This window comes from Pongo abelii, chromosome 11 (assembly GCF_028885655.2).
Source record: "Pongo abelii isolate AG06213 chromosome 11, NHGRI_mPonAbe1-v2.0_pri, whole genome shotgun sequence".
NCBI classification, from domain to species: Eukaryota; Metazoa; Chordata; class Mammalia; order Primates; family Hominidae; genus Pongo; species Pongo abelii.
Genome location: NC_071996.2, coordinates 99320905 through 99347361, shown reverse-complemented (window position 1 = coordinate 99347361; position 26457 = coordinate 99320905). Strand labels below are relative to the sequence as shown.

General features: G+C 38.5%; 1 protein-coding gene across 8 annotated transcripts in view; it reads left to right on the top strand.

The window, feature by feature from the left end:
- Positions 1 to 26457, top strand: part of HECW2 (HECT, C2 and WW domain containing E3 ubiquitin protein ligase 2) — a 399402-nt gene that overhangs the window by 249870 nt on the left and 123075 nt on the right. For 7 of the 8 annotated variants that reach the window (XM_063712948.1, XM_063712946.1, XM_063712951.1 and 4 more), the window contains 5 exons: positions 3412 to 3519; positions 12636 to 12730; positions 17502 to 17577; positions 22013 to 22182; positions 24524 to 24666. In XM_063712948.1, the coding sequence (XP_063569018.1) occupies positions 3412 to 3519; positions 12636 to 12730; positions 17502 to 17577; positions 22013 to 22182; positions 24524 to 24666 (592 nt within the window). Of the gene's footprint in view, positions 1 to 3411; positions 3520 to 12635; positions 12731 to 17501; positions 17578 to 22012; positions 22183 to 24523; positions 24667 to 26457 lie in introns of those variants that run through there. The other variant, XM_063712952.1, reaches the window with a different exon arrangement.

Genomic DNA, 26457 nt, shown 5'->3' with positions numbered 1-26457 from the left:
CAGGAGAATCACTTGAACCCAGGAGACAGAGGTTGCAGTGAGCTTAGATAACGCCACTGTAGTCCAGCCTGGGTGACAGAACAAGACTCCATCTCAAAAAAAAGAAAAAAAAAAAAAAAAGTCACCAAACGGAAATGGAATTTTTTTTTTTTTTTTTTTTTGAGACGGAGTCTTGCTCTGTTGCCCAGGCTAGAGTGCAGTGGCATGATCTCGGCTCGCTGCAAACTCCGCCTCTCAGGTTCAAGCAGTTCACCTGCCTCAGCCTCCCGAGTAGCTGGGATTACGGGCGCCTGTCACCATGCCCAGCTAATTTTTTTGTTTTCTGTATTTTCAGTAGACATGGGGTTTCACCATGTTGGCCAGGCTGGTCTCGAATTCCTGACCTCGTGATCCACCTGCCTCGGCCTCCCAAAGTGCTAGGATTACAGGTGTGAGCCACTGTGCCCAGCTGGAAATGGAATTTTCTACATGGCCTATGAACTAACCAGGGGAACTAAGTCAGAGATACAGAGATATAGAGTTTATCCCAACCTACAAGAGCTGGCGGGTGAATTGAACACTTAACTCTAGGTTTGTTTCATGGTAAAGGGTCTAAGAAGAAAGCACACATTACTTATTCTCCCTTATTTCCTACTTCTCAGACTAAGCAAGGGTATGCAAGTAGTACAATATTTATACCTTGAGATGAACCTAACTAGCAAAGGAAGTGATATTAGTGACCCTCTTAGAATAAGAGATGCTGACACGAGTTCTGTCCAAGCCCCCTTCTAGGGACCATGTAAAGGAGCCTCAGGATCTCCTCTGTCCAGGGCTCAGGCCTCATCCTCATCCCATTCCTACCCATCCATTCTAATTTTTGACCCTCAGTGGTCCATGTTCCCAAAATTGTTGCGTCAGAAATGCATTTGGATTAATTTATTGGCTTAATTGATTGCCTGGGGAGAAAAAGTTTAGTAATACCAAATATGCATACACTTTTACAGTGAGGTCACATTAACAGGTACAACTTTTTTACGGTTGCTTTTTATCTTCTTGATTCTAGTACTTGCTCCTTAAAACCAGATTTGATACTGCCTCATCTTTTCCGAGGCCTCAAGAGGAAGGAAACTGTTACAACAACATTTTTAGGAAATTTCCCGTGTACATAACTACTTTTTTAAAAAGCTTCATGAATAGGTGGATACCCTGTATCTCCTATGTGTGTGTTCTCTTTCTTGTAGAGCCCAGCCTTCTGTGCCTTCCAAGTGACCAGTAGCTAATAAGTAAATTTATCTGTGAAAACAGGAGAGTTCTTCAAGCATCCAAGCAGCTCTGCTAATTAAAGTATCTTTCAGAAGGTGAAGCAAATACCCTTGTTGTCTAACCTGGAGCAGTGATGCAAACTTGAGGATTCCAGGTCAAGTCAGAAATGATGAGTCTGAATCACTGAGTGGTTTTTAGGATGGGTATATCTGTTAAGAATTGTGTACAGCTGCAGGTAACAGAAACACAACCACAGTGGCTTAACCAAATAGGATTTTTTTTTTTTCCTAGGTAGCAAGAAGCCTGAAGGCGGGTGGGTCATGGCTCAATGGATCATCCTGATGGCTTCTTGCTTCTTGCTCTGCCATCTTAGCAATGTGGCTTTACTCCAAAAAGAGGGGACAGGGAAGAGCAAAAGGATGTTGAGTTTGTCCTTTTCTTATTAGGAAAATTACAGTTTTCCATAAGGTTCCACCTAATAGACTTCCACTTACATTTCACTGGGCAGAACCAGGCCACATGTCACCATTAGCTGGATGGGATTTTGGAGAGGTATTTTTAACAGGGCACATTGTTGCCTTGAACAAAATTGGGGTTCAGTTGGCAAGGTAGAAGCTCAATGGTTATGCAGCAAGCAGGGTTTGCCCTGAGGAGCCATGTGATACCTTTCAAATCCAGTGATTTTTAAGTGATTGCCTGAGTACCATCTAAATATCTGCATCTTGGTTATATTTCTGTGATGAAATGGAGTTGTTTGCTCTCATTGTTTGTCTAGGAGAGGATGTGATGCCATGAATGGGTTATGTCTTTCCATTCTTATAAAGAACAGTGGCTGCTTCTTGGCCTTTCACAATAAAGAACCTTTAACTTATAATGTGCTCAATGCAAATGCATGAAAGGACCATCCCTCCCAAAGTTCTTTGGCTTTTCAATATGATGAAACTAGTAGGGCAACCACAGAAAAGACAGAAATCCCTCTGTCCCCTTGCTTTGACCCATTTTCTGTTTCTTTCATGCTTAAAAGAAGAGAGGTTTTTCTCCTCAGGACTATTCCTTTGGGCTTGGGACCTTTTCTCCATCTTTCCATTTTTAGTGTAGCTCTTACTTCACCCCGTCTTCTTTATTCCAACTCTCAGTTAAAGTAAAGTGCAACCTTAATCCTTCCTCCTTGGAAAGGGATTTGGGAAAACAAATGAGGTACATCTGGCATTAAGAGCCAGGATCACTATATACTTTTTAATGCGCCTATAAAACTCCAAATTGTCTCCTTTTCGTGTTTTCTAGTTTCATTTCCTATTCTGGGCCACTAAGACAGAGCTTCAAACTAGTGTAATGTGAGCAAATTACAGAATATGAACCCCCAGTCCTCAGGGTGCTAGGGGCAGAGCCTCAGGAAGCCAGAGCATCCCTGCCTGTCATATTAAATTGTAAGCATAGCCTCTGTTGAATCTAGTGTGTCATACAAATATTACCATTTTCTTTGTGCCATGAGGTCAGAAAGCTTGGAAAATGCTGCTTTCAGGCCTGTTTGGGGGATCACTGTTCTTTCTATTCTTCTTCAACACAAAAGCCTATAGAGACTCTTTTTTTTTTTTCTTATCTTGTCTCAAGGTCTATGCCTTTGGTCTTTTGCAAAGGACTGTCCTGACAGATGTGATGAACTTGGTTTGTGTTCCCTAAACACGGTTCCTGGCAAAGCTGTGCTGTATCTTGACTCACTTTCGTAGCTTAACGTCCCTTTTGTTCATCCCATCTTGAATTCTGTTATATTCTCCTAGGTCTGCTCTTCCTTTCATTTTTACAACAGGGTTTTACAAATGGGAGCACACCCAACCCCTTTGTTATAAATCAGCTCATAGCTAAAGTTGTAGCAGTTGTACCCTTTGTTCTTTGCAGTTTTGTCTTTTGGCAACATTGACCACCTTGGCCAAGCCCAGAGATGCCATCTTCTTTCCACCCACCCCCCTTTCTCCCCCTTTTCTTTCACCCAGCATAAATGCAAGCACAGAAACTCGGGTAATACTCTGCTGGGAGGTAGTCATTAAGAATAATGTGCATTATATTTTCTCATTTATCTTTTTTCCATGTATTTTAGAACTTATGTTAATCTTCCTGCTAAAGAGAGACAGGTCATAATTAAGCTGAAAAGTATTTCTTTGGTTTTTCCAGATGAGAATTCTCCAGCCAACTTCTGGGATTCTAAGAACAGGGGTGTGACTGGAACACAAAAAGGGCAAATTGTATGGAGAATTGAGCCTGGGCCCTATTTCATGGAACGTAAGTAACTAAGTGAAATATAAACTTATTATTGAACATTGCATAAGTATGCAGAAGTCTATGGAGTCTTTTTGAATGTTATTTTGAAATTCTTTGGTTTGGATTTACATATTTATGCCATGATGGAAAATATATTGTTTTAGAAAATGCTCAGTAAAGAATGTTCACATATTTTGAAAAAACTGTATGTGTTTAAACATACAGTTAGCCATCCATATCCATGGATTTCACACCTACAGATTCAACCAACTGTGGATCAAAAATATTCAGGAAAAAAAAATGTCATCGTGTCTATACTGAACAAGTACAGACATTTTTTCTTATTATTCCCTAAACAATATAGTATAACAATTTTTGCATAGCATTTATATTAGGTATTATAAGTTATCTAGAGATAATTTAAAGTATACGAGAGGATGTACACAGGTTATGTGCATATACTCTGACACTTTATGTAAGGAACTTGAGCATCTGTGGATTTTGGTATCCCATGGGGGTCTTGGAACGAATCCCCCATGGATATCAAGGGACAACTATATAATATGTGCATGTGTGTCTATGTATATAGACACACACACAAACATACACATTTACATATATGTGCAAATAAATATTACATATACATACATATACATGTATATATACAAAAATATATATAGCATATTTTATATTTTACACATGCATTATGAATGTATGGTATATAAATTATATATGGTTTCTTTAATACTTTACACATTTTTATATACCCTTTATATCTATAATTAATATTTATTCATATGAATTTCAGAAAGAATAATTCAAGATTTCAGTTAATTTCATAATGACTTGCCTTTGAAATATCTTATTATAATTTTTGCCAGCAGCAGAATAACTTCATGTTTGGACCCCAGTCTTTTCAAAGTGTTGATGAAATAGATGGGCTCACTGACATTGAGGTCAGCTTACTAGAAAATCAGACATTGGCTTGCAGATAACTCAACTATTACCTAATTAATTCAGTGTTATAGTCATTTATAAATTCAAATGCTCATATATAGTGCCTGGTTCACAAAAATATCTTGTCCCTTTCTCTGTTGGGTGATGGTGTTATTTACAGTTGCCACCAATATTATTGAAAAAATAATAAATACTCAGTACATTTTTGTGGAATATATGGAAGAATGAAGGAATAAATGATTTACTAGTTGGTCCAGGTTAGCTTCTACATTTATAGAATTTATTTTTCTTTCTTTCTTTTTTTTTTTTTTCCTCGAAACAGAGTTTAGCTCTTGTTGCCCAGGCTGGAGTACAATGGCGCAATCTCAGCTCATCGCAACCTCCGCCTCCCGGGTTCAAGCAATTCTCCTCCCTCAGCCTCCACAGTAGCTGGGATTACACTCATACACCGCCACGCCCAGCTAATTTTGTACTTTTATTAGAGACAGGGTATCTCCATGTTGGTCAGGCTGGTCTCGAACTCCCGACCTCAGGTGATCCGCCCGCCTCAGCCTCCCAAAGTGCTGGGATTACAGGCATGAGCCCCTGCGCCTGGCCATTTCTCTTTAATGTAGAAAAAAATGGGCTCTTTAAACTTTTTCTCAGTTGTTGAGCTCTGAGTGAGCCTTAAGATTAATATATGGAAAAGATTTAATATAAAAGAATGTGTGGGTACTAGTACTTAAAGACAGCACTTACTAAACATGAACATTAAAGATTTGATTAAATGGAAACCTGCCGCAAGCATATCTTTATTGAAGCATATCAAACTTCTCTAATACACTGTTATCTTAAAAGGTTAACATCTGTTACTTTGAATGGCCATTAAAGGCATGAAATAATTTCTTTCACCATTCTTACTAGTAAATCAGCACTCTAGAACTTTCTCTAATCCTGCTTCTGCCCCATAAGAAATGTCTTCTTTTCATATTCCAGTTTTCTGACTGGATTCTCTCTTAGGCCTTAAAAGAAATGTCGTTTTTAAGGGAAAATGCTCACAAAAAGCAGAGAGAAAGGAAGGTCAGAAAGGGGAAGTAGGTACATTCAGCAGAATCCTAGCTAATAGCACAGCATATAGGAAAGTTTGGAAGAAAACTTGCCAACATGTGAATGAGGATGGTTTCTGGCAGGTGGAATTATGGATGATTTGTTTTTCGGACCTATGTCTGTGTAACTTTCCAACATTGCCCCAGCTGGCACGACTATCTAAGTAATGAAGAAATAAGTCATAAAAGAATGTGGGAAAATGGAATGAGAAATAGCTGGTTTTACTTTCAGTGTGATTCCTCCTTTGAAAGGATCCTGGTGTTTAAAAGGCTGATCTAGCTGAGAAATATTGCCAACTGAACTTCAGGGGAAAAGGTAAAATCACTTCCTTTGGAGTGATTTTGGCAAAATCACTCCAAAATGCTGAAGGCTGCTGGTAATTATTGCCTGTTGGAGTGTACAGATTGATATTTCAAGGCTCATGTGAACCCCTGGGAAGAAGTCAGTACCACATGCTGCTATAGTTTGGAATATAATGTGAGAAAAAGCCCATTTACAGAGTATCCCCTTTGCTGTGATTGATTTTCTTTCTCCCTCCCAAAGTGTTAGAGATTCATAATGTCCTGGCTGATTAGGCTATAGTTAAATAGCTCTGTCTTGACTGATTTCTCTACCCCCCACCCTAGTATTTAATAGAAATGGGCTTGACATTGAAACTAGGAGTTGGGAATGAAGAAAAGAGAAGGGTTTTTTTTTCTTTTCTCCTTATTTTAGCATTTCCACCTTAATTCTTCTCACATAAAATTGGGAGTATTGTGGAGCATAATTGTAAAACTGGAAATATTCAGTAATGCATTTTTTAAAGACTGAGAAATGTAGTATAAGTAAAGTTCAGGACAATGAATAGGAATTCTAGAAAGATTCTCCTTTGAATAAGTCTTTCTTCATTAATCAGAATGAAGCACTCCCCGCCCCCTCAAAACACTCACCCCTACCCTTGCAATATAAAAGAAGTTGTAATTATATTTATAGTGCCTAGAAATAGTCTATGCCTTTGGGATGTCAATTTTTTTTTTTTTTTTTTTTTTTTGAGATGGAGTCTTGCTGTGTCTCTCAGGCTGGACTGCAGTGGCATGATCTTGGCTTACTGCAACCTCCACCTCCTGGGTTCAAGCGATTCTCCTGCCTCAGCCTCCCAAGTAACTGGGATTACGGGCATGCATCACCATGCCCGGCTAATTTTTGTATTTTTAGTATAGACAGGTTTTCACCATGTTGGCCAGGCTGGTTTCAAACTCCTGACCTCCAGTGATCCACCCGCCTTGGCCTCCCAAAGTGCTGAGATTACAGACGTGAGCCACCATGCCCGGCTGGATGTCATTTTTAAAACCCATTGTCTGGCTAGAACATTCTTAAAGGGACTCACAATGGAATGTTGGTTGAATCTCTGGAGCTGATTGCATGGAACTTTTTTTAAAAATTGAGAAGAGATTAGACAGTTTCTAAAATATTTTCCACCTCCAATCCTGAAAATGCAAAGTATTTAAAAATGTTTGTTTTTATCTGCAGAAAGGAAATTTGTTTATCTTTAACTCACCAGAAGTCCAAACAAAGGTTTAAAAATCTCTGAAAATTGATCTATTAAAGTTCCAGGGAAAACCTGGATTTGAGCACTATGTAGGCTATTTGTGAATTTAAGATGGTTTTAGTTTGTCTGGATAAATCCCCAGAGGAGGCAGGTAGTCCAAATTTATTTCATTATAGGGCTTACCTGAATGGATTTGAAGGACAAAACCAAGTATAAATGTGGGTAGATGAGCCTCAGGGCATTCAAGAGGAGGGCCAGCTTCATCTGCACTTACTTGTCAAAAGAGTCAAGTATTCAAGAGAGCTCAGGCTCACAGAACCTGAATGGGTCATCTGTGCAGTATGCATTTGTGAGTTTTAAAATTTAAGAGGTTTCAAACAGTTGTATTGGCAGGCCAGAATGTCTGTTTCATTCTATACAGTCTTTTATGGGTTGTGGTCATTCATTTATTCATATTTGCTTTTTGTTCTTCCTTCCTTCCTTCTGTCCGTCCGTCCATCTATCTCCTCATCTATCCTGAAATATTCATTGAGTGCTACCTTTGTACTGGGTCTTATTCTAGGTACTCACTAAATCTTGTATCAATGAGTGAGCTTAGAGTACTAAACTTCATCCTACATTGCTATGTACTGAATTGATATGTGATCATTGAGGAATATGACAAAACACTGATATTTGTATAAATTACCTAGCAATTTCACATACTTACCCATCCCAGCCCTGGGAAATGTATATAGGATTAGAAAACAGTATGCAAGTGACAACTGTGAGTGAGAGTCTTTTCTCTGAGTGGTGCTCAGGTTGGTACCTTGCCAAAATAGATGTGTCATGGGTGCCTTTTTGTTTGGTGTAGTTGGGGTGGCCTCGGTCTCTTATTTTTACTATCAGAGCCTTTTCTGTAACTTTCACCATTCCTAAGTCCCCTCCCACCAACATCAGAAAGGTCTTTTTGCCCCTTGGATGGAGATTTAATGCTTTTCATCCCCCATCCTCACACTTTATATTTTAGGCCCAGTTAGTTCTCTAGTCCTATTAGGTTTCTGCCACATCTGCACGGATATTGCCCCTTTTGTTTTTCTGAGTTTTAGCAGAGGAAAGCCTGGCCATTTCAGGCTCCACTGGCCCTTGTTAAAGAGAAGACAACTTCCAGTGACATATAACTGACAAGTGAGCATGTCACTGGCATGTGGGTGAATTTCCTCAAAAGCATGAAGAGTAAAGCTGTGAATAAGAATCATAATATTAATAGTTTAATGAAAACACATAGGGCAATGGTGAAAGTCATGTTCTAGAATAAATTACGATTAGCTTGATTTTTTTAGATTATTCTACCATTTAAGTAAATAGAAATGATTAAACAAAGAAGGACATTTATATTCCATCCATCTTTATGCTTCAAAATATTCAACTTCTAGAAACTTGAGGAAAATCCAGACTCTCTAAATAGGAACAGGCTGTTAACTACTGCCTGAGTGAATCGTGTAGCTATTTAAGATGATGGATGAGATCCTAGTCTGAGGCAAAACCATTTCTTGCAGGGAGTGGCTTGTAGAACCTTTTTTCAGAGAGGGCTTGAAATATAATCTTATATAAATGCCTAGGGTTAATACAGCTGAGTTGAGATTGCTTTTCTAAAAAATAATTTTGAATAGGTAATATATGAAAGAGTATAATGTTTAAAAAGTATAAAAATCGAAAGTAAATGTCTCCCCAGCTTCATGTCCAGTTGCCAGTTTTCCCACCCTGAAGGCAACCACTACAACCAGTGTCAAGTTATCTATCTGGAAATATTTTATTCATATACAAACCCAGAAATGTATTCTTCTTTTAAACAGGTGGTAGAAAGGTTGATTTAAAATGCAGTGTCAGAATTTCACAGTTACAGAAACCCCTTTACTTGAGAACAGGTTTAAGTTCCTAAACACTGTTCAAAGCCCCTCTGCCTCCCCGACTTGCCCTGGAATATGCCCAAAGTGGTGTCTCACAAATGACCACCCTCCGACCCATGGTAGAGGGGAGTAGGCATGCTGCTACCCTGAGGGACATCTTCATTTGTATTTGTGAAAATTAGTAAGTCAAACATTTGAAAATAAAAGGGCTTTTCTGTTTTAAGAACATTCAAATACAGAGTACTAAATCTGTATTTTAGCAATGCTATAAGCAAACGTATCCTGAAGATTATCAAATGGGGCCCTTATATTGCCATGATCTATGGCTGGCTTAAGCTGTTCAGAAGGGACCTCAGAGAGGAGATGCCGCTCATCCTCTGCTCTCTTCCTCTTGAGGCTAGACCTGGCTCAGCCGATATCAGGTCCTTACAGGTTCATACAGGATGCCTTTCCCTTTTCCTAGCTCACTTCCCTCTGAGGCAACATGCTTTTGATTAGTGAATTCAAAATACTCTTTTTATAGCCCAAAAGAATGGAGATAGATATATATATATAACATTATATGTTTGGATATATATGAGGATATGCAAATATTAAAATATATTTCTATACAAATATATATTTTATATATTTTTTTTTCATAATTTGAGGCCAGCAGGGGGAGATGTTGCCTGCCACATCAGGCTGTGGGGAAAGCAGCTAGGATAGATGGACTCATTCATTGCTCTTTGGTCCATGTCCTCCATCTCTCCTGCTTATGAACAGGAGGGCTGGGCTCTGTTGATCACTGGGGTCCTCCCTAATCGGATGCTCAGTCATCGTGCCTGTGCGTACTTCCACCTGCCTTTGTATATATTTCTCAGAAATAGCTTTTTACAAAAAAAAAAATGCTCCTCTTGCAGTCAGAGGTTACACATTGTAGCTGCAACAGAAGCCTATGCCCCTGGGCACCAACTTCCCTTTTCCATCCTTCTGAATATTCTTCCGTTACCTCTTCCAATAACCAAAATATTAAAATATGTTAATCAAAATGCTGCTCTCCCCCTTTGTCAGGGATGTTGCTTAGTTACACCATTTTAAAAAATCTGGTATGACGTTCTAGAACATTAAATAACATTTAAAGATGAAAACTACCACTCAGAGTGGAATATTCCGATATCTTGAGGGGCAGGAATCTTCACTGATGTCCTGCTGAAGGATCCAGCTAGTTTCCATCCCTATGCAAACTACTCCTCATTCTTTCCAGGACTGTTTTCCTCTCTAGTGACCAGCCTGTGTGTGTGATTTTATAATGGGTGATCTGTAGAAATCCCCTCAGCTTTTTGCTTCTGCGACACACAGCTCTGTAGCATTGGAGGGGGAGATTGGATCATGCCCACAAAATCTGCTTTTGTGCAATTCAAGATACATTGATCTTAGTTTCAGGGATTCTACTTTGTCATCTGGGTTGGAGATTTTTGTTATAGCAAGGAATAAAGTAATACCCAAAATGGGTCAGCTAGCAAAGTTGGCATGATTATCATCATCCTCCAAAAAAAATAAGCAGTCACATTTTTTTAATCTCATTGTCTGTTACCTAGTCGACTATTAAAACCTTAGGAAAAGCAGATGGCATCCTAACTTGATACAGAGTTAGGGGAAGATATCTTATAAAAATGTGCTTCTCTCTGTGGAAAAAATGGCCTGCTCACTTGCTAACCATTGATTTGATCTATGAGGTGCTGCCTGTAGACAGAGCCATGGATGTTTGCTTCCCCAGCATGAAGAGTATGATACCAATGAGCTCATGTCCAAAGAATTCAATCCCCATGCATGTTACCACACTTTATTCTGCTCTGACAGTCCTCATGCACACTACTTAGCTTTGTTCTTGCAGACTACATGCTATTGGTCTTGGAAAAAAGCAAGTGGGAGAGTAAAGTTTGCTCAGATCTGTCCAGCTATTACTATTTCAGAAATAACCAATAATCTGTGTTAGTGTTCAGGAAAGTCATTTGCAGAAGAGTTCTCAGGGAGGCAAAGTAATAGTAAAGCTAGAATTCCTGCGTAGGTCATCTCGCCCTTCCTCAAACCCAGCATGCTTCATCTGTGCCTCCCTGATTTTGCCACTCCTTAATTCTCTAGCCCCATTTTGCTCATCCATTAGACCTGTTTTTTCCATGACACCTTTCTGACTCCACCATGTCCTGACTCTAATCTCCATGCTCTCTATGCTGTTTGACCTGGTGCTCTTCCTTTTTAGTGTGTGTCTTCTGTATTTTGCCATGCCTGTGATTGGCATCTCAGCAGCTACACTACAGAACACCCGCTAGACCAGAAATCTTTCCTTGATTCCCTCACACTGTCTGGCACATTGCTGCCTGGCCATGTGCTGTGGCAGGTATGTAGTAAAAATCTTCTGGCCGATGATGCTTATTAAATTATGAATTATTGGATAGTGATTAACATAAATAATAGAAGGGCTCAATATTTTTACCCCATAACAACTTTTTTTTTGAGATTTAGTATTTGGTCATTGGTAGGAAGAGTGTAATGATATAAATTCCTGGAAGAGGATTTTTCTTCAGTTATTATATCTTTCTCTTAAAATAAGGAAACCAAAGACCCTGCAGGAGGCCATTTGGTGCAGTCGGGAAAGTCAGTGGAAGATGAACTTCCGTAGGGAAATACATTGAGCAGCCCCACTTTAATAGTCCTGGTGACTCATTTGAGAGAGGAACTCCCTCCCGTAGCCTGGGATTCTCCCTCCACGGCCTGCCCATCAGCATCCTTGCATATTTAGAACGACACCTTGGGAGAAATGCATCTCGCAGTGACACTTCAGTGACTCAGACACTTTGTATACAGAGAAATTCCAGTGAGTGTAGGTTTATCTTTAACACAGTTTGGTTTCATGCTTTGGAATTGTAGTTACTTTCCAAAAACCATAATTGGCATTTGTATTACTTTCTATCAAAGTGGAATTATCAGAAAAAAATGTATGAAATGTGTGGATTGCCACAAGCTGTGAGATATAGACATCAGTTGTTCGTAGATTTGATCCCTGTCTACTGGGTGTATTTAAATGACGTGGAAAATTAAAATAATATAAATTTCCAGACCCTGTCACTAGATAATCTACTACAATATACTTCCATGCTTTGTTAGACTGCTTTTCCTCTATTTCCATTGAGAGCTACAGTCAATGTATATAGAGGTTATGAGTGAAGGCTTTGGAATCAGACAGCTTGGGTTTGAGTTCTGACTCTCATTTCTTATCTGTCTGACCTACAGCAAACCTCAACATCTCATCTGTAATATGGGGACAGGAATTTCTGCCTCCCAAGGTTCTGTGAGGGTTCACTGACAACATGAACATGAGACATAACACTGTGGCACATTAAGAAGCACCTCAATAAATACCAGCTAGTCCCATTCTTATCGCTACACTATTTCTATTTTGGCATGTTGTTTTGGTGCGTCATTTTTCTGATATGTTCAAGAGGTTACAAAGTTTTGGAGAAGCATATAAAATCAAACAGAAGTTGATGTAATCTGTTGCCTCTGAGTGGAAAAAAAGAGGTCATTCAGAGTCATGAGTAGGATTCCCTGAGAGGTGGTATGGTGGATTTCCACAGCTGATTCCTACATGACTTGTTTCACTGTTTAAATTACTGTTTTCTCCAATTGCTTTGCAGCGGAGATAAAAATCTGTTTTAAATATTACCACGGCATTAGTGGAGCACTGCGAGCCACGACCCCCTGCATCACCGTGAAGAACCCAGCTGTGATGGTGAGTGCCCCTCGCTGCCAGCTTCCTTGTGAGATCCATGCTGGGACTTGATTTCTATTTTTGCCTGTGTGGCCCTGACAGGGTTATGAGGAACAATGAAAAAGGAAACACATAACAGTATGGGCACTGTTATAGGAAAGGAAATAGCTTACAAGGTTGGCACACCTGAATCCCTAATTCAAATCAGTGGAAACATAGGATTTGATTTGTAACAGCCGTTTGTAGAGTCGATTCTCCAGGGAAGCCATTCATGAAGCAAAGTAGCAAATGCCCCATTTTGGAAGGTTTAAACTTAGTCTGGGTGACCAGTTGGTAGGAAAGAGTGGCATTGCATCTTATGTGAATTTTAACCATTTAAATTATGGGTGATTTACCTGCCAGTCAACTCAAGGAGCTGTTGCTCAGAAGGGAGTCTAAGTCGGGAGTCACAAATGCACTGTTTTCCTTAAGGTCTTAGTGCTGGTTTCTTCTCAGTGCTGAGTTCGGATCTAGTGCTTAGAGATACTGCTCATATTTTGGGTAAAATGTGGCCACTCAATGGAAGTCAACTTCTTTAACTTCAGAAGTTGACTTCAGAAGTCAGGCCTTCAGTTGAAGAAACAGATATCTAATTTACTTTTGTAGGAAACTTGTTGTGTTGGACTTTTGAAAGAAAGCCTGCCCATTTTCAACATGGCAATTTTGTGATTTTTTAAATTTTATTTTAGAATCTTAACAGTTTCACAATACACAGCTCCACTGTATATGGGTGGTTGGACTCAGATGGTTTGGGGAGATTCTTAGAGTCCAAGATATGTAAATTACTTCAGTTTTAATTAGTCATTACTAAAAATGAGGTCATGAAAGCATAGAAAAAATACTGACCCCCATGACATAGAATCTTTACAACATTGTATGTGTGGGTGTATGTGTATACACACATTTATAGATGCTTGCATTTTTGGAAATAGGCAAGTAGTCAGGTTGAAATTCAGAAAGCAGTCTTTGCAAATGGCACTTTTGCAATTGTTCGGACTCACCCTATGCTGTCTCTGATAGTGCTTGTACCTCTGTATCAAGCAGTCTTTCCCTCTCATCTATTCATTTAAACAAATATTCATTAAATGTTTGCTAAGTACTAAGCATTGTGCCACCACTACAGATGAAATGATGAAGAAAAACGCTGTCATTGATCTCGTAGGTCTGGTGCAGGAGAGAGACATCAATCAAATATTATATTTATTTGAGTGATAATTGTAGGAGAGGGAACAAAATGGGGCAAGAGAGCATGTTCTATGTAGTAGAATTTGTCCTGATCAGGAAATTCCTGGAAGGCTTACCTGAAGTTGTGTCCGAGAGACAAGCTAAAGAATGAATAGAAGTTTTATAGGTGAAGAGGGAGGGAAGAGCATTGCAGGCAGAGGGAATAGTGTGTGCAAAATCCTCAGCATCTAAGTACTCTGCTCACATTAGAATTATATTTGAGTTTCCATTGTAGTAAACATAGTATAGAACATAAAAGAGAAGCCTACGTTTACTATATAAGACTTTGAAGGTCACAAAGAGAATAGCGATTGTTGATTACAAAGCCTGCCATGTCACATAGTAAGCATTGGAACAGACTTTAGTTAATATTCTAAAAAATAAAAGTGACAAAACTAGAAGAGTGGGGGCTGTTTTTAATAAAATCTTTTAAAAAATCATTGTGTCTGAAATTAGACAACAGCTTCCAAACATGATTAAGCATTTTCTGGATTTAGATTTTTTTAGACTTGAGCAATTTCAGTATTTGGATATCATTGAAGGCAGTGGGAGTTTATGGTTTGTTGAACGCTGATCTTATTCCACTGATTTTTGCATTGAGATTGCTCTGTCAAAGCCTGTGGATAGTTTGGAGATAATTAATTTGCTTCAAACAGGTTTCAGAGCATCTTAAAAGCTTCACAGATACAGCACTGGCAATCAGTATAGTGTATTTTGGTTCAGAGACTGAATAATGCAATGGGTGGTTAATCGATTTCTGACCAAGCTTGAGACAGTTTGGTCTATGTCCAAAATTGAAAGGCTGTGCCTCATGGGCACCTCATTTTGGGGGTCAGGACTATGTTTCTATAATAGCATGATGGTCACCTGGTATATGACATGTGTTTAGTTATGTGACTGATTAACATCCTTGATACTTACAGATCCTACTTAGTACAATTATACCATGGCCAGATACAAAGAATAGACCTGGAAGAAGTAATTGAGAAACTCCACAGGGAAGGAAATGAGCTGTCATGCTAATCCTGTGGTCTCTTTTCTCACATATCCTATTGCAATGAATTCAAGATTAAAAAAAGGAAACTCTCTGTCATTTGTATTTTGTTGTCATTGTCATTCATCAGCATACACAGTGATATGTGTCTCAGATACTTGGAACAGGAAATCTTTCAGCTTCAGGGACAAATTAAGGGTGCCATTACTCACTACCATGTATTGTTTCAACACTTGGTTGATGTTCTTATTTCTGGGTTTTCCTGGAATGAATCTATGGAGTGAGTTTATTTTAAAGCTAGTCTCTAAACATTGAGTGCAGATGTGTTTATTATCCCTAATGTCCCTGTATCTAGTGGTAATGCCTGGTTTTTCCTAGCTTTATTATAATGAATGATAAAAGTTGAATTATTTGGATATGATTTCAGATGAGCATTTTGCCAGAGCTGTTGTTCAGGACACTTTTTTTGTGAAATCTTTGAGAATTGTTTCAGGAAGCCTTTTGCCACAGGGTGAATTACATTTGAAAAATGAGAATTAGAGGACATTTTCTTTCATTTCTCATAATTTCTTATAATTTTCAAATAGGTTTTAAATGAAGACAGGTTATGAATTGTTTCAGCCTCATTAAACTCATTTAGCACAAGTATCCATAGCCGACAGAGATGTGTTTTGAGGGGTGGCACATCTTACTGGGGCGTATGGCCCATTTGCAGAGAGGCCATGGTTTCTAGGATATCTTCCTGTGCCCAGGCACAGAAGGAGTGGCAGGTTACCGAGGGTATGTCTCAGTCATAGTCCAGCATAGTGTGTGGTGAAAGCAGGATGAGATGGCCACAGCAGTTAGTTCTCTGGGCAGTGTACTGCTGCCTCTACCCTAGTTAATCTGGAAATGCTGAGTCAGAGGAGTGCAATACAATATAATAAACCACACGTGTTTGTTGAGAGCCAACTCTATGACTGAGGAATTGGATCTATAGATGGAAGGAAATACAGATACCTGGATGGACCCTGGTGTGTTGCAGAGGACATGTGAAGCAATCAGGATGCAGTTAAGTGGCACGCAAAATAGTTTGACTAAGGTACAGGAGTTAGAGTGGAAGCAGTAGAAATTTATACTTCAAAATTTGAATGGAATTTCTCAACTTTGCTTGGATTAGTGATGGCTTTTATCTCCTGGGGATGTGTGATTTTTATAGGAGTGTGGGGAGTGCAGCAAAGATAAAGGGGAGAAAGGGTTTCAGAAAAAAATCACACCTGGACAGTAGTTAAGTAGTAAAAGCAAATTCAAATCAGAAACTATTGCATTAGGGGAAAAGAGAACTCAATATAGAATTGGCTCAATTCCAGATATAACAAGGGAAAGTGGGGGTTAGTAGCCAAGAAGCAGGGTTGGAGTGGAGGGATTGGCAGATGGAAATTTACCAAGAGCTTAGGGGGATTCTCGTTAAACTGACCTAACAGAATTATTGCTGATGGGGGGACCAGAGTGATCAGATATCACATGGAGGATGGTGGAAGATGAGGAGTTTGATCTGATATCAAGGGTGATCACATATTGAGGGTGGGGATTGACTCTAAACTGACTTACCAGGGATTTTGCTAAAACTAAACTCTATAAGGATGGAGATAAAAGCCCAAGGCCTGCCTAGTTGAGCAGAGGCCTCCAAAGAGCCTGAGTAAAGTTTGCTCAAGGAAAGAATCTTTGTCAGAAGAATTTAATCTAAACTTCAGAATTAAAATGTGGTTCTATTTCCCACATTTGGGTATATTCTGCCTTCAATTCTGTCTCTTATGGTATTGTTGACTTCTTTTGCAGAGTAATATGAAGGTTTTTCTTCCTAATGTACCACAAATTGTGCATTAATTGTACATAATTTGAGAGAAAGGTCTAAATTTGCTAGGTGGTTTATAAATTACTGGCTTCTTGTGAGGTATAATTTACTCAAAAGCTTTCAGGAAAAGGTTATCAGTATAATAGCACTGCAAATTCTTATTATTGCTAATTATAGTAGCATGTGCCATGTACCTACAGCACAATAGAACACAAGCCTACAAGGGAGATAGGACTTCATGTGGATTTTCAGAAATACTTGACGAGAGAGGATAATTCTGTATATATGGGTAGGTCTGATATAAATCAATTGTTTCATTTATTCTAGGTTTTCCTAACAAATCTGAAGGAATTTGATATTTGGTTTTTAACTAAAGAGAATGTTTGATATAGTAATAGTAATATATTTACTACAAATCAACTATATTCTTATCAAAGGGAAAAAAAGACATAGTTTGATTCATAGTTATTGGGAGTTTTGAAGCTTATATATTTTTTATTTGTGGTAAAGATTAAATTTTAGTCTTTCCTCCAAGAATCAGCATTTGTGTCTCTGTTCCAAGATTGGGAAATGAAAGGACACATTATACAATACCTGTTTGATGCAAAAATCATTGCATTTGGGAACATACATGGTTTCCTAGTGAGATCCAGTGGCATCATACGCCTCTGAAACTTCAGACACATGTTTTTTCTTTTCAGATGGGGGCAGAAGGCATGGAGGGAGGTGCTTCAGGAAACCTGCATTCTCGAAAACTCGTTAGCTTTACATTGTCAGGTAAGAATGTCTTTAAACGTGACATCCAGTTTGAAAGTGTAGTTTCGAAGGTATGAATAGTCACTTCTTTCTACAGACTTTTGTATATAATATGATGATATGTGAACTAGTTTTGGGGGGTCATGCTTCTGAAAATTCAAGTGTATCTCTTACCATGATAAATTATTAATATAAATTCAGAAATTATTTCTTCTACCAAGTTTTCTGGCGATAGACAGTCTATATAACCATGTATAGTTACTTTAAGAAAAACCGTAACGTAACATGCTAACCTCACTGAGGAGCTTTGATTATTGAAAATAATTTATTCTTACTTCAGCTAGAGAAAGGAAAAATTTGAAGACTGGAAAACAAAAGCCAATATACTTCTTTATCTGTGGAGGAATACATATACAAATTGGAAAGTGGATAAGCCAATTATTTTTGGCTTGTTTTCTGACTAGTAAAATGTTCAAATTGCTTGTATGTTTACCATACAAGTAAAGCACTGCTTTTCAAGTTATGAGACAGGACTCATTTCCAGTTTGTAAGTTTGAGTTAGTTAAAATCAGTAATTAAAAAAAAAGAATAATGTCAGAATTTACCACTAAAGGGAATTTTTTTGGGTAAAGCATCAATTTATACAAACTGAAAATTTTCATATACAATAATATACATCCCTATATTTGTGTGTACTAGGTTGCAATGTAAAATGTATTTCATACATAGGACACTGTCGAAAAAGTTTGAAGGACACTGATTTTAGAAAATAAATTGGTAGTCATAAAGTCAAGAATAAGAAGATCCATATTTGAAATAGACTTAAAACAGATAACTGTGCTACAATACATAGAAAATAAAGTCTAATGGATCTCGTTCACTGGAATATGTTTTGTTTTCATTTTTCTGTAGTTGTAGTACTTCCAAAATTTAAATTAGATCCACTTTTCTTGATTGCAAAAAACAAACAAACAAACAAAACCATGTTGTGAGAGTAAGCGTTAAAAGGCCTGATCCTGAAACAGAAACAGACGCTTCCACAATGCATAATTACCACGTATGACTAAAGTGTACACATCAGTTCATTGCTGGCCCATGGCCTTCTGAGTATCTGTGTTTGGTTTTGCATGTTTCTCCTTTCCCCATATGAGCTTGCTTTTCTGCTTTGCTTCTCTGGTGAATCTCAGCAGCTGTAAACTAGTGACTTATGGTTCAAATTTGGCCAATAAATATGTTTTGTTAGGAATCATCAGGGTTTAAAAAATATCTAGGTTTGCAGAAGGGCACTAAAAATAACCACTGCCTGTGGTACTATCTCCCTACCCCTCTTATCTGCCTGTTTCCTAAAAACATTTTGGCTGGACACCTGTGCTTTAAACCTTCACAGTACTGAGGGTCTGAAGCTACTGAAATCCCTGGTGGCAGGCAGGAAACAATTTGTCGACCCTGATAGCTCAGAAAATTTAGAGTATGACCACACCATGGGTTTCTTGTTTTTTTTTTTTAATTGACAGGTAAAAATTGTTTTTTTTTTATGGTGTACAGCATGATGTTTTGATATAAACCATGGGTTTCTTAGTTTAAAATTATTACCCTATGCTTTTAGGTGATCCGTATCATTCTAAGCATGACACACTCTTACTGGTTTTGACTCCAGATGGGATGTTATTAACTGACTATGTGAGAATGACCATCTGCAAGTTAAAAATCCTAGGGCATTTTCCTGAAAAGTAGGAAGTAAGCGTTGAGGCACAGCCAAATGCTTCTTCCTTACACATTTCTTCCAACATCGCACCTCTATTCACATGAAGGCTAGCTACCTAACATCTGTTTTATTTCTTACCATATAGCCAGACATTTGCAGACAGTGTACAGAAATGACTAGGAGCTGAAACCAATTCTATAATGTTAATTCTAAAAAATTAATCTGGTTGTAGCATACTAACAGTGGATGATAATATTTATCTGAGAGCATTTAAGCACTGTAGAATGGCTGCCTACAAATGTTCCACTCTTGATTATCTGTGGATAGGTAGGGGCACAAATACTTGAATTTTATGGCTAAAATTAAAAATGTATTTTCATTAATATTTTAAATGTGCTGCAAATAAGGCTTTACTTAGGATATTTAACATGTCAAACCTTTGTGACTTTGAGTCCTTCTTTGGCCTGTTGTATGGTGTGGATATTTGTGAGAAATAACATATGTAAAAGACAAAAAGGAAAGGATCAGAAATGAGATGGATAAAGGGAACTGAATAATGAGATTAAAAATCATTGGTAGTTTATTGTATTTATTAAGGAAGATTTATTTGTGCAGTGTCCCATTGTGGAAAAATTTTGTATCAGGCTTATCTAACAGTGATATTATTTATCACAGTGACTTAATTGTCTGGTGGAATGCTTTTTGTTCAAAGGAATACTTTTTGTGAGTGATTTAGCTCTGTCAGGCCTTGTGGCATTCATTTCTGTCTGTGTTACTCTTTATTTACTACAGAGAAATCCCTTTTTTGGGCATAGATTTAACATATAAAGAATATCATTCCTCTGTCTGGGTTCAAGGGCAACATAATCAAGAAAGGCAAGAAAATGAATGTGGCAATTGCCTTTTCTTCTCAAAGCTGTTCCCTGCTGAAGAAAACCAAGTGAAAGTAGCATCATTAAACTGACAGTAAGATGGAAATTCTGCATTTAATAATGAGTACATAGTTTATGAAGTGTCAGGAATGGGGACTGCAAGGCTAATGAGATTATGGCAGCCTCTCTGAAGTGCCTATCTAGTTCTTTACCCATCTTTTCCTTCTCCTACTGGTTTTCAGATCAAAGATCTTGCTATATATTTCATGCAGTGTTCTCAATGCGCAGTGGCTCACGCCTGTAATCCCAGCACTTTGGGAGGCCGAGGCGGGCAGGTCATGAGGTCAGGAGATCAAGACCATCCTGGCCAACATGGTGAAACCCCATCTCTACTAAAAATACAAAAATTCACTGGGTGTGGTGGTGCGTGCCTGTAATCCCAGCTACTCAGGAGGCTGAAGTATGAGAATCGCCTGAACCCAGGAGGCAGAAGTTGCAGTGAGCCAAGATCACACCACCGCACTCCAGCCTGGTGACACAGCGAGACTCCGTCTCAAAAAAAAAAAAAAAAAAAAAAATTGTTCTTAGTTTAATTTTTAAATATTTGCAGATATATCAAACTTTCCCCCTCTACTGCCAGGTATGTGTCATTAGACATTTCTGGAGTGTTTTCAGCACATGTACTTGGGCCATGAGTTCTTGTGGGCCACTGGTGAGGTACCTCCTGGGAGCACTCCTTCGAGAATACGGTTCTATGGGCAATTTCAGGCCAATCCTATTTTTCTAAGAAAGACCTTGTATTTCAGGAATGGGCTTGTGTGGGATGACCCTGGTGATCTCCTATAATTTAGGGTCACTATCCAGGGTCTGGTTGCCAGCTGATCTGGGTAATCCAAAGGTCTTTGGAGGTTCAGGGGCCATATGCAGAATTTCTCTCTGAACCACAGTGTTCAGAACCTCCCTAGATTAATCTTCCAGCATTTTCTAAGATGACTTAGCTCCCAGGCCTATCTTATTCAAACTGATATTCTCAGAAATGTTGAAGACTCAGTGGAGCCAGCTTTATTTCCTGACATGTTTGTGTGTCTCTTAGCCTGACCATGGAAAAACATACAGTCTCCTCACTAAATGGACTTTGGCTAGGACTTTTAGCAGCATATAGTGTGAAACAGCAATTTGTGAATCTAAGGTGAGTTATAGGACATTCTTCAAATATTTAAGTTACTTTACTGGCTATTTAAAATAGCAGGTAACACATTTCAGAAAACATTTCCCCTAACATTCATCACATTTATGGAATATATATGACATTTTAAATGTGGTACAAATGGATATATGCTCTGATGTTTCATCTCCAATTAAACTTAGTTCTATGTATATGTAGAAGATTCATTTTTCTCTCATGAAGGAACATGTTTTTCAGTGAACTGCTTACTAAGTATTTCTCTCAAGATATTGTCTGAAATTCTGGTTGCCGAATTACATAAGCCCTAGGAAAAAGGTGGTGAAGATGCACATGTTGGAATCAAAAGAGTTCCCAGGAAAAGTCAGTTTAGGGATGTGAGGTGGTGCTAAAGGTTTGGCTTCACTTTTGCGGCCTGTTAGGTGACCCCTCTGCTGAAATTACTACCATAACCCATTTGTCTTCACTTATCTAAGCAATCATAGTGTGAATAACTGCTATTGTGTTACAGAGTCGTTTCTGTTTAGAGCTTCCTGTGTGTTTATTTAAGAACAAATTGTCTTTGAGCTGCTTGTTCTAATCAGGACATATGGATCCTTCCTTCTTCTGTCCCTTGTTCCCTCCCTTCCTTCTTTCTTTCCTCCCTCCTTCCTGCTTTCTCTTTGTCCCTCCCTCCTTCTCCCTCTTTCTTTAAAGATCTTAGGGCAGTTGGGCTAAAAAAAGGGATGTTCTTCAATCCTGACCCTTATCTTAAGATGTCAATTCAGCCAGGAAAGAAGAGCAGTTTCCCCACCTGTGCCCACCATGGGCAGGAGAGACGGTCTACTATCATCAGTAACACCACCAATCCAATTTGGCATCGAGAGGTAAGATGATCCTTGGGGGTCTCCTACTTGACGGTGAGGAAGTCAGCCCAGTCTCTCTCTTTCCTCGGGACTTTTGCATCCTCAGGTTGTTTATGAAGTATCTAGGGGTTCTGTCGGGAAAGGGGTACAATGAGAATGAGCTATTCCCATCTCTCTAGAGCCAGGTCTAGGGTAAGACAAATGAAGCTGTCACTTCAGGGGAACAATTTAAGGTGCCTCTAAAAAACTCAATTGTTAAAATAAAGATCTTAATGCAGTTTTTTAAACTCACAGTTAATGCAAAAAATTCATGATGAATAAAATATGAACATTTAAAATAAGGACAGGATCAGTAACATTGCCTTGTAGAGTCATAGTGGGGCCTGAGGCAAGGGAAAAATCAGCAATACTGATCTTGTTTTTATTTAAAATTTTGATATTTTGTTGTAGCATACATTTAGTACAAATTAAAGGAATTTCTCTCTCTACGGGCTTTGGCAAATGTTTTATGAATTTCTAGAGTTTTGTTAATTAGATGAGCCATTCAAGGAGTCATCATCCTGAGTGAAGCCAGATTGTGTTGATGGTATTTTAGACTTCCTCACAGCTACAGTATGCTACCAGTCATCTTAGTGCACCATATCAGTGAAATCAAGCAAAGGGTTTTCTCATGTGAACTACAGAAAGTCAAAGAATGAACAAATAGACACTTCTTATCTAGTGAGCAAAGCTTGAGCTCTCCCTCCATTTCTTGGAGATCTGAGGCATGTTTTACATAACTAGTGTGAAAATCTTTCTGGGCTGGCATAGGAGTTACACAGTTAATTAGATCATACCCTAAATATTTAATGACAACAATATGTTCTAACAATGTTGTAGAAATATTTAATTGGAGAGAGGTATATCCGGGGATCTAAAACCGATTGCAGAAAAGATATGGTTATCTGAGACTTGCCAACACAGCAAGGCATTTCTCCTGGGCAGGTCCTATGGTTTTAGATATCGAATATTGCTTGTATTCTTACACTTGGTTTAAGAAACTACTAATGATCTCATCATGGTAAAAAAAAAAAAAAAAAACTCTTAAGGGCATGCCACTTAGTCTAATGCATTTCAAAGCCTAGAAGAAATAAAAATATATCTCAATATGATTCTAGAAGGCACATAATAGATATGATAATGAAACAAGCAGTAACTATTTTCCTAACATTTTAAATTCGCAAAGTTTTTGACCATGTCACCAGTGCAAGCCTGAAAGGGAGGCACGAAGGATGAGATTATTATGTCTTCATTTTGGTGATTAAGAAATTGAAGCTTAGAGTGTTTATGGGACTAGCTATTCAGCGACAGAGTGGGGCTTAAACTCGGCTTTTTTATTCTAAGCAAGTACTTTTTTCCATTAAGCAGACTGCCAAATTGCTTGGCCCTTTGGAAAACCTTAATTGTTATGACTAGATAAACCTAGAGGCACCTAAGTGAAAAGTTGGCTAACACTATGCACATCACTATAGTTGCATGGATACTGTCAGGGAAGCAGTGAAATAATTTAGGTTAGATTCCTGGCACCATCATTTACTTATCCTGAGATTCTCATCTTTAAAAAGAAAGTTATGTCGTTGTAAAGATAAAGTGAAGATAATATATGTAAAAGTCTCTGTAAGTGAGTAAAGCTCTTCATATTTATTTTATATCCTTATTAATGTCCAATCCAAATTTCCCCAGTGGCATTCTTAAAATGAAAACAACAAAAGCTATCTTAACCTCATACTTTTATTGTTCTGTCCCAGAAGAAATGACCCTGTATGCCTTTTAAACTTAAGGAAAAATTCCATTTAAACATTGTTTTAACATTTATCAGGGAAACCACAGTATTCTGCAGATGTTCCTATTTTAACCACCAAGTGGAGGAGTATTTTAAACTATGTTTTGCAACTTCAGAATTTCATGAGATTAGGAATTCAAATTGTCAATCAAATATACTAGTTAATTCTAAACCATTCTATAACAAGATATTAAATATCAAAGAATTGAGATACAATAAATGTAGGGAGTACTAAAATTGCATTGTGCATAACTTAATATTTGATAACATCTCCTAAAACTGTGAAACTAGGAAGGGCTGCATGATTGACTGAGAGGGCTTCTTTTGTCATACAGATCCTTGACTGCTGCTTTTTAATCATGGTGAATGCTAATGATTCTGAGTGAATAAAGGATTGACAATAGCTGCAGCTATTTCTAGCTATGTGGAACTCTGTATGTTGTTAGAATTTAAGAGATACCATTTCCTATACAAATAAAATGATATAGTATCATATTTGTCTTTCTTTTAAACCAGCATGTTATCTGTTTGTGTTTTCAGAAATATTCCTTTTTTGCGCTTCTTACTGATGTCTTAGAAATTGAAATTAAAGACAAATTTGCCAAGAGCCGTCCCATCATCAAGCGTTTTCTGGGGAAACTAACCATTCCAGTCCAGAGGCTGCTGGAGCGACAAGCCATCGGGTAATCAGCCCTTACCTTTGGGGATCTTGTTGAGATTAGTTCATATAGGAAAAAATGACATGAAACTTGGTAGTCCTAGGACTTTTCATACTGAAAAGAAGTAGTAACACAGTTCTTTTAAAAATAAAAGTGTCCTTACACTTATTAAAATGTACTTGACAAAAAAGTGGTTTATTTTAATTATATATGTTTTTTGCATCTTTATCTTTTCCAAGATGTACCCATCATTAATATTTCAGTGTCAAATCTCATAGTGTTTGATTGTCTCTCAGTATATTGGAGTTTTTTATAAAACCTTCTCCCTAGGGCAGAATTCTTGGATCAGGTTGATGCCTACCTTGTCCTAAATAATTCCATCCAGAGAACTTGTTACTCTTGAAAAACGGAAACAATCTTGTCTTGGAGCTATTTAAAACGAGACCTAGACTTGAGGAAGTGTTATAATAAAGCTCCTAGACATATACATTCATTCAAGCAACTAAAATTTATTCATTGACATTCTCTTAAAATTTAGTTAATGTGTAATTAATGTCTATTTTCTTTTTGTGAGCTTTTTGTAAGTTGTGAGTAAAGTAGTAAGTCGTACTGAGGAGATAGAGAAGACCAAAAACAAGTTATGCAAATTAATAATGCATAGCTGACTAGAGGCTCTAAACTGTACAGTGGAGCAAAGAGTAGATAGAAGAAACATTGTGTCTTCCTTCTGAAATAGCCATTAGAGGGCAGAGGTGGAATGATTTGGCACTATTCTTTTGATGATTTTCCTTAATTAAGAATAAGTTGGCCGGGCACGGCAGCTCATACCTGTAATCCCAGCACTTTGGGCGGCCGAGGTGGGCAGATCACCCGCGGTCAGGAGTTCGAGACCAGCCTGGCCAACATGGTGAAACACCGTCTCTACTAAAAATACAAAAAAATTAGCTGAGTGTGGTGGCGGGTGCCTGTAATCCCAGCTACTTGGGAGGCTGAAGCTGGGAGAATTGCTTGAACCCGGGAGGTGGAGGTTGCAGTGAGCCAACATTGCACCACTATACTCCAGCCTGGGCTATCTGGGCAACACAGCGAGACTCTGTCTAAAAAAAAAAAAAAAAAAAAGAGAGAGAGAAAAAGAATAAGTCATTTAATTCAGAATAAGATTGTTGCTTGTGTGCAAGAAAATGAAATGACTGCATTTGACTTTGATAAAGAGACAGACTTGAAACAGATGGACAACTCCATTCTTCAGGAGGCAGACAGTCTAAGCCCAGGGCCCAGGCAAGGCAAAAACTGAACCTGCTTCCAGATCTGGGATATGACCCCACCACAGTGGCACATCGGGCTTTGCCAACCATCCCATCAGCACTGCTTACAAGGCATCCTGAGAATCAGTGATAGGCCAGGCTTCCCAGCAGGGAGGGCCAGCAGCTCCAGCCTCCTTACTCTACAGGTGAGGAAGGAGAGCTTAGCGGTCCTCTCCCCATCACACAGCTAAGGCTGCTGTCTTGGCTATGAAGGGCCCTTTCATTCTTGTGTTCTTGTGCTTGTCTCCCCTAACTCCCAGCTCCTGTTCTTCAGGGTATCGCACAGTGCCCTACGTGCCATGTTGGGTAATAATCCTTAGCTGTGAGTGTCCTTTTAGAACCAGCTTCCTGTTGTCCTAAATGCTGAGGAACCAAGCCATCTCCCCTTTTACACCCGAGTCAAAAAACCCCTAAAACTTGAGGCCTTTCACAACTCCTTCGTGACCTTCAAAATGTCCTTTTCCTGGTCACCCTTAAAAGTGAGAGAATGAATCAGTGTCCTAAAAATACC